This window comes from Citrus clementina, unplaced genomic scaffold, assembly GCF_000493195.1.
Source record: "Citrus clementina cultivar Clemenules unplaced genomic scaffold, Citrus_clementina_v1.0 scaffold_7, whole genome shotgun sequence".
Classification (NCBI taxonomy): Eukaryota; Viridiplantae; Streptophyta; class Magnoliopsida; order Sapindales; family Rutaceae; genus Citrus; species Citrus x clementina.
In genome coordinates, this window is record NW_006262075.1 from 202,468 (window position 1) to 221,039 (window position 18,572).

At 36.5% G+C, this 18,572-nt stretch overlaps 3 protein-coding genes across 9 annotated transcripts; 2 read left to right on the top strand and 1 right to left on the bottom strand.

Annotated features, from left to right (window-relative positions):
* The first annotated feature begins 1,374 nt into the window (after window positions 1–1,374).
* LOC18035898 (SRSF protein kinase 2) lies at window positions 1,375–4,980 on the top strand. The gene is made up of 4 exons (XM_006425209.2): window positions 1,375–1,800; window positions 3,025–3,816; window positions 4,260–4,307; window positions 4,393–4,980. The coding sequence occupies exons 1-4, from the start codon at window positions 1,618–1,620 to the stop codon at window positions 4,711–4,713; spliced, it is 1,344 nt and encodes a 447-aa protein (XP_006425272.1). The 5' UTR covers window positions 1,375–1,617; the 3' UTR covers window positions 4,714–4,980.
* A 1,808-nt stretch (window positions 4,981–6,788) lies between these two features.
* Window positions 6,789–9,303, bottom strand: LOC18037091. Of its 2 annotated transcripts, none has more exons than XM_024180782.1 (2): window positions 9,038–9,303; window positions 6,789–8,329 (listed from the first exon to the last, which is right to left on the bottom strand). In XM_024180782.1, exon 2 carries the CDS (start codon window positions 8,257–8,259, stop codon window positions 7,120–7,122), a length of 1,140 nt encoding a protein of 379 aa, XP_024036550.1. In that variant the 5' UTR covers window positions 8,260–8,329; window positions 9,038–9,303; the 3' UTR covers window positions 6,789–7,119. The 2 variants fall into 2 exon arrangements, with proteins under 2 accessions (XP_024036550.1, XP_006425273.1); XM_006425210.2 differs by having other exon boundaries at window positions 6,789–8,279; window positions 9,038–9,302.
* Window positions 9,304–10,122: 819 nt separating this feature from the next.
* Window positions 10,123–18,539, top strand: LOC18037447 (DNA mismatch repair protein MLH3). Of its 6 annotated transcripts, none has more exons than XM_024180037.1 (24): window positions 10,123–10,424; window positions 10,552–10,603; window positions 10,715–10,762; window positions 10,858–11,021; window positions 11,109–11,166; window positions 11,291–11,348; window positions 11,444–11,536; window positions 11,617–11,782; window positions 11,877–11,892; window positions 12,280–12,500; window positions 12,626–12,695; window positions 12,785–12,865; window positions 13,070–15,121; window positions 15,203–15,299; window positions 15,385–15,547; window positions 15,640–15,837; window positions 16,341–16,385; window positions 16,462–16,515; window positions 16,608–16,714; window positions 17,012–17,060; window positions 17,198–17,257; window positions 17,366–17,438; window positions 17,826–17,911; window positions 17,984–18,539. In XM_024180037.1, the coding sequence occupies exons 1-24, from the start codon at window positions 10,299–10,301 to the stop codon at window positions 18,146–18,148; spliced, it is 4,302 nt and encodes a 1,433-aa protein (XP_024035805.1). In that variant the 5' UTR covers window positions 10,123–10,298; the 3' UTR covers window positions 18,149–18,539. The 6 variants fall into 6 exon arrangements, with proteins under 6 accessions (XP_024035805.1, XP_006425277.2, XP_024035806.1 ...); XM_006425214.2 differs by having other exon boundaries at window positions 15,203–15,287; XM_024180038.1 differs by having other exon boundaries at window positions 10,861–11,021.
* The last annotated feature ends 33 nt before the right edge of the window (window positions 18,540–18,572 follow it).

Consider the following 18,572-nt stretch of genomic DNA (forward strand, 5'->3'; position numbering starts at 1 on the left):
TTCTGTTTTAATGAATTTCTCTTCAAAAGAAAATTAAATACAATTTATTGAATGAAAGAAAATATGTGAATTTTCAATTTGCGAAATTCTTAGAATCAATCGTGTATTTATAGAAGAAGAAGAAAAATGATGGGTTTAAAAAAAAGGAAAAAGAAAAAGTATGTACGATTCCAATTGAAATTTACAATTAAAGTATATTATAGAAGTTCATAATTAAAACTCCAACACAAAAGCAACGAAATAAAATCTCAAAGTCTATTAAAAGACCCAAACCCTCTATTCGTCTATTGAAATGATAAAGAAATTAGACGCCGATAGACTCGAAAAAATAAAGGTGAAATAAGATAAAATTTCCTTGTTTTACATAATGATGAAAATGGACTGGCTATCCAAATTTTGCACATTGTATTCGTCTCAATTGTAGCATCAACATGTAAAATCCACAAAAAATGTCCAAATAGTGATAAAAAAAAAAAAAGTTGAAAATGGTATTGTGAAAAATAAGCAAAGTAATAGATACTAATGACTAATCCAGTCACGATTATCATGTCATTTAGAATTTTTGATCATTTTCATCCCCTTCAAGAAAATAAAATTGATCACTAGTTTCACTCTTTCAATTCTTATGTTGAACCATCTCTCTTTTTCTATGCAGGATAATGGTATTAATATAATGTTGTTATTTAATTTTTTTAAAATTTATAATTTAAAAAAAAAAATTGTTAGACGTATGTCTAAATCTCAAAATCGTAAAAGTTAAAACTTAAAACAGTGGCATTGGAAATTATCAAACTTGCCCAATGAATCATTGGAAATTAACAATGCAACAAAATTAAAGATGTAATGTACCCCAAAACCAATCGTTTGGATATTTATTTTTGGCTTAATAATAAAGAACGTACATATACCTCTCAAACATATTTCTTCTTTATTTTAATGTTATAATACAAATATATTGATAGTAAAACAATAGTAAATGCACAAGAAAGAGAGAAGGAAAAGCGTTGTCTGCTTAAGATTATCAAATGATCTTCTTAAAAAAGAAAAAAAATGTGCCTTGTTACTATAGAAATTCAAAATTATTAATCTGAGCTACGTAAAGGTTCATAAGATGATCTCCTTTCATTTATGAAACCTGCAATAAATGTTTATACCAATGTGAGAAAAATGCAAAATGATATACAACATAATGACAAATATACCCTCTACGACGCCAGCGAGCAATCAAATGAAAAATAAAATCACAAAAGCAGAAGCTGTTGGGAGAATTTGATCACAACACTCCACCTAATGCTAATAGTAGTAATAATAATAATAATAATAATAATAATCATCATCATCATCATCATCAGGGGCAAAACAATAATAAACGCGCAAGAAAGAGAAGAGAGAAAGAAAAAGCTTTAAAAAGAGCAAAGTTAAATTAGGAAAAAAGTGGGGAGGGTCTCTCTCTTGTGTTCGTATTGAATTTAATTCAACCCACAGGGCTCGCAAAAAAGCAGGAAAATAAAAAAAAAAAGTATCAAATTTATCAGAATAACATTTTGGAAACCAAACTTTCCAAATACGCTCCATCAATCAATTGCAGCTGCAATCAAATCAGGCGGTGGTTATACGATGTCGTGTTCGTCGTCGTCGGGCTCTGAGGATGACGATGAGGGAATCGACTCCTACCGTAAAGGCGGTTATCATGCCGTTAGAGTCGGCGATCTGTTTAACGGTGGCCGGTACATAGCTCAGAGGAAGCTTGGGTGGGGCCAGTTTTCCATCGTCTGGCTTGCTTACGACACTCGAACTTCTGTAAGCGTTTCTGTTTTTTTATTCATTCACTTGGATTCAACCTTGCTTTTTCGTCAACTAGCGTGGAGGTCATTCGGGCCTGTCACAAATTTTGATTTTCATCGATTTTGATCTATTTCATGGACTCGGCGTATTCCTAGTTTAGTTTTGTTGAGCTTTTACATGCCAGACCAAAGATCATAATTTTTTTTTCCTTTTATTTATTTTTCAAAATAAAATTAAAAAATAAAATAATTTTTCGTACGTAGTTTTAGATAACTTTATTTATTTATTTAAATCATACTCTCTTTGTTTCTCAAACGAAGTTTCTTGTTCTTGTTTCTATATTTGACCGAGACATTTTCCCTTTCTCCTTTTGGTGGACGATGGGATCAACGCCAGATTGCTATGTGTAATGAAACTTTTACAAATGTCAATAGGGACAAATGATCATCTCGGCCTTTTCCTTGCCTGGTGTTTTGTTGGTTTCTGTGTCTGTTTTATTCACCTGTTTTCTTAAGTTAAATGATAAGTACATGTTTTAAATTTCATTCTTATATTTACCATTGGCTTACTGTCTCTTCTCTATTTAACTGAATGTGAAGCAGTAGTTCGTATATAGTAATAAAACAACAGTAATAAGCAATGCATTTGCATCAACCCAGGCCCACAGCATCCAAAAGATGTTGTAGCCGTTTATGGAAATGATTCACAGGTGATCTGAATGGTGTTTACTAAAAATTGGGGTTAACCATGTAGCTGTTGCCAATCTTGACACACACTGGAGTGTGGATTATCAATATTAAATGCTTTTCTGACTGTTCTCTCTTCGTCTTTATATTGCTAATTACAAGTTCATCACCGATGGATTTGGTGAGATTATTTGAATTAGCTGCGAATGTGTTTCACTTATTTTTGTTACCATCGGTTCACGTTATGAGACATTGGCATGGAAATCAATTTTATGCTCTACTTAACCAGTGTACAAGGTTATTGGTGTCAGAGAAAAACATGTGAGATAGGAGATAGGAGTCTTTATCAGGTTTTGAAATTGGTTTCCTGTGCATTGCATGTATACTTTTTGTGATAATAGGATTTGTCCCCTGCGATTGCTAAAAGAAGTCTCCTATTGAATACATCACGTATGTATGCATTCCTCTTCGTTTCTCCTAAAGTGAAGTAAAAGATTTTTTTAGAGATTTTAGTCCTTGTATCCTTATTTTGTTTCTCTGTTTGCCTGTCCAGAGTTATGTTGCTCTTAAGATTCAGAAAAGTGCAGCACAGTTTGCTCAAGCGGCTCTTCATGAGATTGAAGTCCTTTCCGCTGTTGCTGATGGTGACCCCTCAAATGAGAAGTGTGTTATAAGACTGATTGACCACTTTAAGCATGCAGGTCCAAATGGGCAGCATCTTTGCATGGTCCTTGAATTTCTTGGTGATAGCTTACTCCGGCTGATCAAATATAGTCGCTACAAAGGACTTGAGTTGAATAAAGTTAGGGAAATCTGCAAATACATTTTGACAGGTCTGGATTACTTACATAGAGAACTTGGTATTATACACACGGACCTAAAACCCGAAAATATTCTTCTTGTTTCTACCATTGATCCTTCTAAGGATCCCATTAGGTCTGGGCTTACTCCGATTCTGGAAAGGCCTGAGGGGAGCATCAATGGTGGATCTACATCTACCATGACTATTGTGGAGAAGAAGTTGAAAAGGAGGGCAAAGCGAGCAGTTGCCAATATTTCTATAAGGAGAGCTTCAATGGGAGGGATAGAACTTCCAAAGCCTGAAAGATGTCTGGATGGGATTGACATGAGGTGCAAGGTTGTAGACTTTGGAAATGCATGCAGGGCTAATAAGCAGTTTGCAGAAGAAATTCAAACAAGGCAGTACAGAGCTCCTGAAGTCATACTCAGGGCCGGATATTCCTTCTCTGTTGATATGTGGTCATTTGCTTGCACAGCTTTTGAGCTTGCTACTGGTGACATGTTGTTTGCACCTAAGAGTGGACAAGGCTTTTGCGAAGATGAGGTAGGATGGTTTTGCATATTTATCTGCTTTTTTGTTGATCCACTGCAGCATGACATCCGTGACGTCATTAATAGTTGTATGTAATAAGAAAATGGAAATGCACTTATGCCCTGTGCTGACTTCCTTAAGTTGCAATCCCATTTTTTTTCACGATTTGTGTCAGATGATAGTGGAAAAAGGGAAACAGTAAGGAACATAGGCAATTAATGTGGACTCACATTAATGATAATCAACATTGGTTGCTTCAAATTAAATGGTAAAGATATCACCAGTTATTGGTATACCAATCTTTTCTGCACTAGCCTCGTAAATTTGCAAACATTGTACCTGTTTACCTCCTGTTTTACATTGTTCCAGCCAAGAATGAGGAATAGAAAAACAGAAACTGTTTATATTTGAGATCGAGGGTGACGCTAATGAACTGTTCATTGGATTGATTTCAGGATCACCTTGCTCTCATGATGGAACTCATAGGAAAGATGCCTAGAAAGGTAAGCACATTATTCCCGTTATGCCTGCGATTACCAAGTTTTAAATACATTGATAACCCTCTGTCTCTAATGTTTGTATGAGCAGATTGCTATTGGGGGAGCACAATCAAAAGATTATTTTGATAGGCATGGCGATCTCAAGAGGATACGGAGACTGAAGTTTTGGTCACTTGATCGATTGCTTGTCGACAAGTACAGGTTCTCTGAGACTGATGCTCGTGAGTTTGCAGAGTTTCTTGTTCCCCTTCTCGATTTTACTCCAGAGAAGCGTCCAACTGCTCAGCAGTGTCTGCAACACCCATGGCTTAGTCTCAGGAATTCTACACGAGATGAAACCAAAAATAAATCTAATGTGGAAAAGGTGGATGTTGGAATGAGCAAACTTGAGATCAAGGTGGGAAAGTGAGGGTGGGGGATCACAGGTGCTGGCCGGCGCACGGCGTCACATTCAAGTCCCACCCTGCACTTGTGTGAGTGTTGATTGTGATTGTTATTTTTTGGTTTGTTACGTTAATAATAAGATTTTTATTTTTTGGTTTACGATTTGACTAAAATGTAAAATAGTAACGATCATTCCAAGGAAATGACAAGAAAGAGATAAATTTAATCGCAATGACGAACATTAGCTGTTGTTCGTGCTTGTGCATGGAAATATTGAATAAACGATCATTCATCATTTTGTTGACTATTGATTTTGGGATTGGCAGTTGCACCATATAAGTGAAATGCTAAAGGAATCAGATTCTATGTAGATGGATGCATAGATAAATCAGCAGTCAATAGAAAAAATAATCCATCTGTGACTGTGAGTCTGTTATCTTGTTCTTGTACATACATACTACTGACTAGCGGATAAGGTAGATGGAGGAGAAGACGCCACTGCTGCAGGTATATTAAATTATTAATAAGTGTATGCAAATGCAACCATCCGTTGTTAATTGTGAATTTCTTATCTGTGCCCTCTTTCATTTACCATTTACTATTTAATATTTATCTATGCATCATATTCGTGCGTGCGAGAGAGTATTGTCGATTCCGTTGTGTACTAAATAGATGTCAATGGTGGGGCCGGCTTCAGCCTGCAACATGCAATGTGCAATGCAGCAACTCCTTATTATCTATCTTCTATGGAATTCATTCAATCCAAGTTGCTTAAAGGTGGTGGCCTCACTCTTATATATATATATATATATATATATATATTCAGATCTTTGGCTCATTTTTGTCACTAAAACTTTGATGGGTTTTTCCAGTTAAGATTACGATACCATTATTTTCTTCAAATGCAGTTACTACAACAAAAATTAGCACAAAATTCTATCCATCGAGTCCCGGCCAGCTTAGTTTATTCATGATAAAAGGGCATGCAAAATTTACACCAATGTTGCTTCCTCTGGTTGATATGTTTTTAGCAATATTTTCGTTCTTTGATTTTGTGATAAGGCAGGTTGTAATCTTACTTACACGCACATAAATGGTCAAGTCACAACTAGGGGCTGGTCCCCCTTCCGAACCCTTTAATCATCAAAATCCAAATAGACAACAATGGTTGGAATATGCTATTTAATATATATTCTGATGCGTCGTCGCCTCAACTTAGATGATCCCCACCTTTTAGTTACTTTTCTTTTCTTTTAATTTATTTACTACGTACATGTCTGTAAGAAGAGAAAGAGATCTAACTGGTCTCAGTGATCCAAAAAATAATAAAGAACAGTAAAAAATGGCAATTATTTTAGGCAAGTGAATTGAACTTTTGGCAAGATTTGTGTTAGGATTTGAACAGTTAATTAAGAGAATAGATTTGACTCTTGAATCAAGATCTTAGAAGAAGACAAGCGCAACCAGCCATGAATCATTGCACCCAATTTGTTTAGGTGATGGTAGAGACATCCACCACCGAATACTTGTTACAATAATATTGAAGATTTTCATGTGGCACATCATGTCAAAGAATTCCTTCACTCATTCATTCATTAATTGCATGTTACATAAACAGTTTGCCAATTTTTGGTCTTGACAAATATTTCACTCAATTTTTAAAGGGGTTTCTCTAAGAAGTAAGTAAGTAGTTTCATTCAATAGTTTTTAGAAAGGCAAACCATTTTCACTCTGTCGGTGGCACTTCATACTGGAAAATGGAACCCTACCACATGGATCAAGCATTCTCAAGACAAATGAAAGAAGAAACATTGCAGATGTCACTTGAAGGTCTTACAGCATAACATAAGCAACACCCATAAATCTAAGCCCTTTCCTCCAAACAAGTTTTCAGAAAGCCATTCATTGATGATGTTACTATTCTTCAAATTCTCGTCCCATTCCCATGAGCTGCAAAGGTCAATTTATTGCGCTTATATTTATACAGGGTAGTAGTAGTACTACATCCATTTCCTCATCAAAATCATTTCTTCTGCATTTACGATGACAGAAAAGAACCATTATTTATATGTTAACGTAATAAGTTTCACACTGCATGAATTCCCAAGCAATCACAGAGATGATATGACTTGCTAAAATTACAAAACCAAGAAATAAAAAATGACTTTTGGTACATCTGTCACTGGGACATTAAAGCAACAAAGACTGGGCAAAATTTGATACGCGAAGGCTAGATGCAAACATTTTAACATTTAATTTCTTTTTAAAAAAAAAAAAATATACACATTAATTTAACTTCCTTACAAAGCAAGAGAAAAACAAAAAGATAAATCAAATCAAGCCGTTCCTATAAAAAGTGCATTTGAAATCCTGCCTCAGCTATCAAATTCTATCATGGTAGCCGCCAGTTGCCACAGTAGGACTTTGAACACTATGACTGCACCACTTTATTTTGTTTGATACATTCAGGTGCCTTGAAATCCTGGCATTTCCATGGTGTAGCTTCAATTGGCATCACACCATCTGAAGAAGGCTCCATAGAAAACAAGGGCACGGCATTACCACCAGGAGGATTGCCAATATTCTTATCAGTTAACGGAGAGGTTCTAGTAATCATCCCCTCCTTGGTATTCTCTCTATCCCTTGAGGTGCAATAGCTTAAGGGAAGCTTTTTTAACTTCAGCCTTCCCCTCTTTCTCCCAGGTGAACTCGTTTCTTCCAAAGCCTTTTCTTTTGAGTGACTTACTCCAGCCTCCCCACCGCCCGCCTGCATTTGGTCCACCTTTTCATCTTCATCAACTGTGTACACCTCCCTAAAGATGCCCTCATTTTCAAAGTCCACCTCGCCTACTACAGCATGTCTACTGGATGTACATACTGTGTTTCCTCCCAAGACTAAACCCCCATAGGAAACCCTAATTTTTTCAGATGCCGGAGAGATTTTAAGCTTCTTATGTTTATGACACTTCAAGTCAGAGCTCGTAAGGTTCTTTGAGATCCTGGGGGAGCTGTTCATGACTCGATGTAATCTTCGAGCTAGTTCTTCGTCGGTCTTACTGTCCTCCTTTAATTGGTTCTTTTTGTACAAAAGCTGAACCGGAACATGCTTCTTCAGCTTATTCTTTTTCAAGTGTCTCTCCTTGGAAGCTCCCTCTTCATTAAATGAAGCAACCAAGTCTAAAGCACTTTTAGCTGCAGTAATCGCTCTAGTTGCAGTAGCAGCTTTCTCCTCTGCTGCAGTTCTGGCATCCTCCGCAGCCTTAACTGCAGCAATAGCTGCTGATTCGGCCAACTCTGCAATCTCTTCAGGTGAAAGATTTGAACTACTCATAGTAGATTTCAATAAATTGTTAAGACGGGCATTAAATTCACTTGAATATTCACTAGAAGAAGGACTGTAAGGTGATGAAGAAGAAGGAACATCTGGCTGATGCACAGCACCATTATCATTGTCATTGCAATTACCGTTGCCATCAGAACTCTGTTTCTTGAATCCAGCAAGAAGACGCTTACGAGGAGGCAAAAGGACATCACCATCTAAGTGATTGATGTCACAAATGTTAGCCTCCATTATTCTTTGGCAACCAAACCCTAGATACAGAAATGAATAGAGTATGTGATCGCCCCAGCTACATTTAATACTAACATGACAACAACAATCACTTAATCATAATTGAATGCATAGCCAAACCCAAAATAAAATCTGAATTCATTAAAAAACCTAAACAGAAAACACCGTTGAAATAATTCAAAACCAACATAGATTTATCCTCTGCTTGCAACTGAATCGGATTTCAGCCATACTTCATATCCACAATTAGAATCCATAGCAAACAAACAAAAACGAACACAATCTGAAACCCTAAAACTCCCCATCCTTTCAACTTGTGATAAAACAAAAAGGTACCAACTTAAACAACCCCTTTCACAGATTGATGATCTTCTTCTTCTTCTTCTCTCTTTCTCTCTCTCTATACATATATAAAATAAAAATAACACACATCACAATGCAAAACCTCAACTTTCTTTCATCCCCATCTCAGCACCATCAAATCAAGCTCACGAAACACAGCAACAGAAGGACAAAACAAAAACAGAATTCAAACAAACACACACCATGCAATACGATCAAACACTAAAAAAAAAATCATGTAACCGACAGAATTCCCACATTCCCACCTCAATTCCAATCCAGAAAACTAAATTACACCAACGCAAACAACAATTTTTATCAAAAAACAAGCTTGATTTAAAAGAATTATATGAATCAGCTTAATTTTCTAATCCTTTTTGACATTTGATTCAAAACATGATAATGAAACAGAGCTAATAGCCGAATTCTAATATACCTCAAAACTTGATCATATGTTTAACGTCTGCGTGTTGTGTTTCTGTTATAAAAACAGAGGAAAAGCGAGTTGAAAATTAGGGTTTTTTTTGTTATTATTATTTTTTTTTTATTTTCTTGTATTTGTTTTCGGCTCACATAGAGAGGATGAAATTGAAGGTCTTAAAGAAATGATCGCTTGTGTGTGTATATATATACATATATACACGTATAATTTAAATGTCAGAAAGAATTTTGATTGGTTCTGATTCTATAAACCCAAGACGCAAATCCCATTTGGAAACTACAACTTTCACCACCATATTTTTACCCATATGGATCCTGTTTTTCTTTCTTACAACTCACCTCCTTTTTATGTCTCAATTACCTTATTGCCACCGCGGATTTACCTGTATATTAGTATGATAATTGATTTAAATAATTTTTAAATATTTATTGATTATTATATATATAATGATATTCAGACATAAATAATAGATACATTTAACTCTTCTCAAGTTACAGTTTACTTGAACTTCAAATTGAAAAATGATTAAACTATTTAGAATATTATTAAAAAAATTTCTTAATCAATTGATTCATTACATTAGTCACTACTATGTAGAAAGTTCAAAATGAAAAAACAACGAATAAAAAAATAATTTAAAGTTTTATTGGTCATTCTTGACCATCTTAATGCATATTATTATTTAAAAAATAAATTTAAAATGTAATAATAAAATTTTTAAATTAAATTTCTGTAAAAATTAAAGATGTTTTTATATCAAGTTTTTAAGAGTTTTTCTTTTCAATAATGCTATGCCTACTTTATTTCTTTCTATTTTCTTTCTTAAGAGGTATGAAGGGTATTTCAGTAACTTTGCTGGCCAGCAGAGTAATTACCCGCCGGGGACTAAACCTATGTTACTCCACCGGTAAAATTACGGCAGCCAAACCTTAAGTAAGTGGGAAAAATTAATTAATTAATAAATAAATATCAATCAACTCATCATCTTACGTGTTGATGTTAGAGATGACGTGTTGCGCAATGGAACAAGACAACTAACCACCTAACCTCACGTGTGATTTCATTTCCCGTCAGTTATGGTTAACACATTTCACACAAACGGCGCAAGTTGGCTCCCTTCGCTTTCATATACGTAGAGAAACCGCCTTTTTTTCCCCCCCAACCCTCTTCGTTCCCGAAAACCCACAAAAGAGAAGGGAAAAAAAGATCGAAGCTTTATGCGTGCCCGCGAAAAAATACTGAAACTTTATCTTTAATGGGGACCATCAACCGATTGCCAGAGGCAGTTCGCAATACGGTGCGTTCTGGGACTGTCTTGTCTGACTTAACAAGGGTTGTTGAGGAGCTCGTTTTTAACAGTGTTGATGCTGGGGCAACAAAGGTAATAAATTCAAGCCGTTGACATTTTACCAATCTCTGAATTACTTGTGGGTTTGTGAATGTGACTTGCATTTGAAGCAAGTATTGTGTTTTGAAACAGGGTTTTTGGTGATTCTTTGTTGTTTCAGGTATTTGTTTATGTCGGGGTTTGCAATTGTTATGTGAAAGTAGTGGATGATGGTGAGTAGTTCTGTACTGTTTTGTTGTTATTCTTTTTTAGTTCAAAGAGTAAAATGTGCATAGGTGGTCTTTGTTTCCGTCTTTATTTGACTCCAATTCATGTGATTTCAGGATCTGGCATTTCTAGAGATGGGTTGGTGTTGTTGGGAGAAAGACATGGTAGCTAAATTATTTGCTTATTTTGCTTTTTAGGTTTTTATTAGTTGATGCTTATGATTAAGTGATGGTATTTGAGTGTATTTATAATGTGTTAGCAGCAACGTCAAAGCTAGGCCATTTGGCTGATTTGGATGATGCGACTGGCATTGGGACCTTTGGATTTCGGGGAGAAGCATTGGCTTCTATATCTGATGTCTCGCTGTTGGAGATTATAACTAAAGCCCATGGGAGGCCAAATGGATATCGTAAGGTCATGAAGGTACAGATGATAGAATAGTATACTTTTAACAAAATATGTATTTTTGCTGCTGTTTATGCAAGTTAAGTTTTTTGACATTCTTTTCAGGGATCCAAGTGTTTGTATCTTGGAATTGATGATGAAAGGAAAGATGTGGGTACAACAGGTAAATATCTGTTACCTTGTGACACTGTTAGCATGTGTGGACCAGTTACCCTCTTCCAGATTTTTTGCTAATCATATTCAGTTTATTTCTTGTTCTAATAAACTAATGGCTTAGCTTCTTTCAGTTGTTTCTCGCGATTTATTTTACAACCAACCAGTTCGAAGGAAATATATGCAATCCAGGTAGTTATTTTCTTTAGTTCTTTCCGTTCTTAATCCTGCTTCCAATTGTTTACACTTATATGTTGTGCTTGTGATTTGCGTTATCTCTTTGGAAGCCCCAAGAAGGTCTTGCACTCAGTGAAAAAATGTGTACTCCGAATTGCCCTTGTGCACCCAAAGGTTTCCTTCAAATTTATTGACATGGAAAGGTTTTCCCCTGCCGCTATTGTGATATTGTGCTTGATTGTTTTTATGTTTGTTTATTGATGATATTCATTCTTTGTATCAGTGAGGATGAGCTTCTTTGCACATGTTCTTCATCTTCTCCTTTGGCACTTTTGATAAGTAGTTTTGGGATTGAGGATTTCAGCTTTCTTAATGAAGTGAATGCTAATGATGGTGCATTAGAAATTTCTGGCTACATATCCAGTCCTTATGATAGTATTTCCGTTAAGGTAAAGTTGATTTATAACTGAAAACCTGTATTATTCATCATTTATTTCTTATGTTATTTCTCTTTTTTATAATAGAATATTTTCCTTTTTGCAGGCCTTCCAATATGTTTGTATCCATGCCTGAATTTATCCCTGGGTGATATACAGTTTTTTAGTTTCATTTAAATTTGGGGCTCAAGAGGAATTAGTAGGGGTGGGCATGTCTCAGTTCGGTTTCATTCTGAATCGAACTGAACCTATCAGTTTTTGCTCTATATATAAACGAACCGAACCGAATTGGTTTGGTTTGATTTTTTCCCTTTTTTCCAGTTAATTCCTTTGTATCTTGTGGTTCTTTTGGTTTTCAACTTTTTGTTTTTAATATGAACCAATTGGTTTTTATTAATTTTTTAACATTCGGTTCGGTTTGGTTTTTTTGTGGGCAATGTTTTTTTTTTTTTTTGCCCACTCCTAGGAATCAGCATATCATATTTTTTTGTAGACCTTCATAATGTCAGATATTAATTCACGGTATGTATGCAAAGGGCCCATCCACAAGTTGTTGAATCATTTGGCTGCTAGTTTTGATTGTTCGGATTCATGGAAGGCCAATAATGGATTCCTTAAAGGAAAGAGAAGTAAGTCTCAAGCATGTCCAGCTTACCTGTTAAATTTACGTTGCCCACATTCTCTCTATGATTTGGCCTTTGACCCATTAAAGACACATGTTGTATTCAAGGTAATGAATTTCATGTCTGATCATGAATTGTGACCTAATTATGTATATTTATTAACATCCTCAAGTGGTTTATTTATTTAGTTTTTTTGGGGCTATTGAGCTCTGTCTGTTTGCTCTTGTTCCAGGACTGGGAACCTGTACTTGCCTTCATTGAGCGGGCTATCCGTTCTGCATGGATGAAAAAAATAGCGCATGGTATACTCACTCTCATGAAAATTGCTTGCTATGGTTGTTGCATTCATATAATGGGTCAAGAAGTGATTTTTAATGACTGAAATTTCCAGGAGTATCCATGAGTTGCGGAGCCAATAAATTTGGAAAAGATGAAATGTTGAATAAACATAACAACATCATATCTGCTGGAGGTACCTTTCATACTTTTGTACGTCAAAAATCTATCTGTGTCAAGTTCTTCATCCCCTTTATATTAGAATTATTTCATTTAATGCGGCATAATATCTTGTGGATGCTAGAGGAATAACTTTAGTTAATTTTTCCATTGATTTCTCCAGAAAAACTTTTTTTTTATTCCTCTGTGCTGACATATTAAGTTTTCTTTTTGTTGCTAGATTCTTTTGATGTGGATATGTTAGAGGATGCTGAGCTGCCATTAGAAAGTAGCAGGTTCCAAAGTCACCAGTCTTCTACTCACCTTCACTCTTCCCCTTTGAAGAATCTTGCCAAACAGCGTGATCATATGTTTCATAAGGAATGTGAAAGAATCACATTTCAAGAGTTCCAGAAAGATCCTGTAGAACTTGCAGAAGAAAATACTGAGATGGAATTTTTTTCTCAGCCAAAACACTCTTCCAGTTTGTTGGATGGTTCATTTGCTGAATGCTTACCCATAGTGCCCCCGAAGATTGACCACCGAGTGTGGACAATAGAAAGTAGCTGGTTCCAAGATCATCAGCCTTCTCGCCACCTTTTCTCTCCCCCTTTGGAGAATCTTAAAAAAGAGGGAGATCATTTGTTTCGTAAGGAATGTGAAAGAATCACATTTGGAGATGCTGAGAAAGATCCGGCAGAGCTTCAAGAGGAAAATACTGAAATGGAGTATGTTCCTCAGCCAAAATATTCTTTTGGGTTGTCGGATGGTTCATTTGCCAAATGCTTGCCCATAGTGCCCTGGAAGATTGACCGCCATGCTTGGACAATAGAAAGTAGCAGGTTCCAATATCATCAGTCTTCTCCTCACCTTTACTCTTCTCCTTTGGAGAATCTTTCCAAAGAGGGTGATCATTTGTTTCGTGAGGAATGTGAAAGAATCATATTTGGAGAGTTTGAGAAACATACTCCAGAACTTGAAGAGGAAAATTCTAAGAGGGAACTTGTTTCTCAGCCCAAATACTCATCTAAATTGTTGGATTGTTCGTTTGCTGAATGCTTATCCCCAGTACTCCAGAAGATTGACCTCCATGGATGGACATCTGGTAACAGATTTTCATTAAAAGGAAGTTATTTCTTGGAGACTTGCTTTTTGGCTGATGGAAGATCCAGCATTCCAGTGGAGGGTGACCTTTTGAATTCACAACAGGGGTATGAATACCCTCAAATTGAACCTGGTGTGAGCAATGGAGCGTCAGGTACCGCATCACCTTTAGATAAGGATGAATTTAGCAATGAATTCGAGGTTAGCAAGGACATCAAAAAGCCTCTTCGTCAAAGCTGCTTTTCACAAGGAAGCCCGCCACTTGGTGGGGCTCTGTTTTCTGGCGGCGAGGAAAGATGTGAATCATCGACCGGGTGCTTCAAGTACAAACGGAAGCGGAAGCGGGTTTGTTATGATAAAAGGATGGATATCCTAGAAGCTGATTTTAGTAACCAGAGTTTTGATTCATTTTCAAGGACTCCATTGCAGGATGAGGCATCATGCTCTCAGCACCTCCCCAGGCTCACGACAGCTGGGGACATAACAGCTGGATTTGATCTTATGTCAAGAGCTTCCCTGAACTTATTCCCATCTCATGCAGAGCCTTTTACTAAAGAAACTAACTTCTTATCTGATTCTATTGAACCAGTGGGGAACTCTATCTCAGATTATAAGGCCTTGAATTCTGTATGGTGCTCTAAAATCTCAGATCCCTTTCCTCAAGGTGCTTCTTGGAATGATGGACATTTTATCTATAACAATGCACTTGAAGGAAACTCCATATTGGGTGAAGGAACTAGTCGTGGGCAATTGGCAGATACTGAAGAGAATTACAAATTTGATTATGACAGTAAATTGAGGAGATCCAACCAAGAAAAGTGCACCACAGCAAGAAGTGGATTACGTTTTGAGTATTATGATAGTTCTAGCGAAGACTTCTGCAAATATCTCCAGGAACATGACCCTTGTAATAAATTCTCCCCAGAACATTCTGATGTGCCATTTGATAAGACAGACTGGTTATGCTCCGTCTCGAGCAGTATAGAATATGATAATCCTGAAACCCAAAGGTATAAATTTAGAAATCATAACTGTGAACCAAATCCTATTCATAAAGAATTGTCAAGAAGAAGCCATTCGGCTCCACCATTTCACAGGCATAAAAGGAGGTATATCTCCTTAAATTGTTGTTCAGTGGAAGCTGGAAAATCAAATGCTCATACCTTGCATTGTGCCAAAAATTCTCCAGGTGGTGGTCATGGGATGTATTTGCCCTTTTGAGACTAGGCACTCAAAATGCTAGCTTCACTAATGTCTGTAATTTTTGCAGAGGCTGGTGCATTTAAGCATCTCCAACAATCTTCTGGTGTCTGTAATACAAATGTTAAGCCAAGTTCTGAGGAGGAGGATTTCAGGTATGGCCCCAGGTAACACTATTTTATGTCACCAAAATAAGCGGTTTTGGGGTTGAAGAATGTTACCTTTTGCCTCCTAATTGTGGCTTGATTGCAGACCGGATTTCAAGATCGAGTCAAGTACCATTTTGGACTTGGAGGAGACTCATAAAGCTGAAAATTTTAAGTTATCCCTTTGTCCACACGCTCACCTTGCAGCTCAGGCTGAAGGTACTATTATTTCAGGGACCAAATGGCGGAATGGTCATCCACAGACTACAGTTGAGTATATTTTAAAATATACTCAAGTACTGATAAATCTTTTATCATTTTAGGTTCACAAGAGTCAATGATTTTAATGTTTGTTTTTCAGAATAACAATATATCCTGTGATATTCACAATCAAGATAATATACTCGACATCTCTTCGGGACTCTTACATCTTACTGGAGAATTTTTTATTCCTGATTCTATCAATAAAAGTTGCCTTGAAGATGCCAAGGTTCTCCAACAGGTGGATAAGAAATTCATCCCGGTAGTGGCTGGTGGAACACTTGCAGTAATTGATCAGGTTCATCCAATATGTCTTCTATTTTTTATTTGTTTTGTCCTAGCGTGGAATTTCTGCTTCTCCATTATCATAATAAACACAATTAGATATCATACATGTTGTGACAATAAAATTTCGATGAATATGATCTGTTATTTGCCTAGTTCTGGAAACCATAAAATTCTCCCCAAGGGTTCAGGTGGACATCTAATCTTTGGTAACAGTGTCTGGGATGTTATGTCTTGTACAATTAAAACACGGACTTTGAAAGAGTTATTGAAAGTAATTGTTACTTATATTTAGAGATACTTGTACACAACCCTCAGCACAAATAAAATTTGTCTTATGCTAGATAGTGGGTTGCCTCTGTGGGTTCATTACTTATAAATTGCTGATTTGCACCGTGAACAATTTTCTATGCTGGCATAGAATATTGTTCATAGTTCACACGCCCGTACCGGAGTTCTATCTTACGCTTGTTAACACATGAATGGATATCTTTGACAATGGCTTTTAAAATACAGCATGCTGCAGATGAAAGGATTCGACTGGAAGAACTTCGTCATAAGGTGAGAATTATTGTGCAATTTAAATCTTAAAAATTGATGTATTTATTGCGACTCATAACACTAGTTGAATGCTTAGGTGTTATCTGGAGAAGGGAAGTCAGTAGCCTATTTGGATGCTGAACAAGAGCTGGTAAGTTTTCTTTTGTTTTGATGCTGTTTGGGGTTTAGGCCTGAAATTGTTTGTTATTTTCAGTGATGCCTAAGTTTGATATATCACGGCAGGTCCTTCCAGAGATTGGGTATCAATTACTGCAAAATTTTGCTGAACAGATAAAAGATTGGGGTTGGATCTGCAATATTCATACTCAAGGTTCAAGATCCTTCAACAAGTAATTTCTCTCTCTATCTAAAACTGCTTTCGTTCGTACAGAATACTACATGAAGGAGCTTGCAATTATTGCTAGCTAGAGATCAGACAACACAATAAACTAAACTCAGATCATCATTCTGATCTGAGATGAATTTATATATGTGATGGTTGTTAGAAGATTTCCAACATGCAATTGTTAACCTAATGGCCACTAAGCAGGATTCTGAGTAGTAGTCTGTTATATATTCATTCCTTCATATAATTCATCAGTTAATTTTAGTGATAGCTTTTTATTAATGTTTACCCACTTTTGCAGGAATTTGAATCTTCTTCAGCGGCAGATAACTGTTATCACACTTCTCGCGGTAAAGCACTGTCATTTTCTTACTGAGTTATTGGCCAAATGGTTGTTTGGGAGAAATGTATTACCTGGTGTGAAGCAGGCTGTCTCTGGTGTGTTTATCTGTTGCTGATATTATCATTTCATGTAAATGGCTTGCAGGTACCCTGCATTTTCGGCGTCAATTTATCTGATGTAGACCTTTTAGAATTTCTTCAGCAGGTGATATATGAAGTTTTTCTCTTATTTGAACCATTTCTCTTTTCATTCTTGTTATTCTTTTTTCTTTATTTAATGTCTTTCTTTCTGTATTTCGCATCCCATTCCTAGCTTGCTGATACGGATGGATCGTCAACAACCCCTCCTTCTGTTCTTCGAGTCCTTAATTCTAAAGCCTGCAGAGGTATACATGCTTTATCCTGGTTGAAAGATGCCAGTCACGCGGCATGATTAAATGTAACTAAAGCTTAATCTTGTGGGTGAATATTTTATGTTAGACATAAGAAATATTTGCATTGTTAATGTTCATTCCGCCGCTCCCCCTCCCCCCACTCAACAATATCAAAATGCTTTCTTATGTCTTGATCTTACTCCTGTGAACTAATGCTTTGTCAGGCACATGTTGGACTCTTTATTTTTCCTTTCTCAAATTCTACAATTTTTCTTTCTTTCAACCTTCTTTTTTGGTCCCACCCCACAAATTGCGGCAATAACTTGTGTGTGCAAAGAATTTGTTCTTCTAATGCCCTTTTCTTTGTTCTTTGTTATTGGTAATCTTTTGATTGTTAAGGAGCAATTATGTTTGGAGATTTTTTGCTGCCTTCAGAATGTGCCCTTATTGTTGAAGAGCTAAAGCAGACCTCTCTGTGTTTCCAAGTAAGTTAAATTTTTAGTGTGTGTTTACCAGAAAGAGGTTTTTGAATGATGCACTCAAGAGATTTTATGCAGTGTGCTCATGGACGACCAACAACGGTACCACTTGTCAACTTGGAGGCATTACATAAACAGATAGCTCAGCTTAACAATTCAAGTGAGTTGTGGCATGGCTTACATCGTGGAGAAATAAGTCTTAAGCGTGCAAGCCGGCGTTTATTAACTGGGGGTAGAGGATAGTGTTCACATAACTATCTATTTGGCAGCTCTTTACGTGTTCAATCGACACATTCTTTCTCAAGCTATGTGTAATAATGGAGGTATTCATTCCTTGTGTAAAGTCATTCTCTGTCTAGTGCATTGCACACTTTTTATTCTGAGGTATGCTGAAGACAAGTATATTCGGCAGATGGATGGGTTCTGTAATTACGGATTTGTATGTAATGAAGCACAATCTCCGCTCTTCCATTTCTCTCTCTCATGATTGAAGCGTGTGAGATTGTGCATGGTTTGGTTCCTTGGTATTCCAAAACAGGACGGCATACGCCGTGGACTCTGTAAACAAAGAAGTGTTGCAATTACCTTCATCAGATTGAGGCCGATCAATACATAAACTAATGGACTTAATTAACCTCTGAAATTTGCGTTAGAAGTTTCCCCTTCG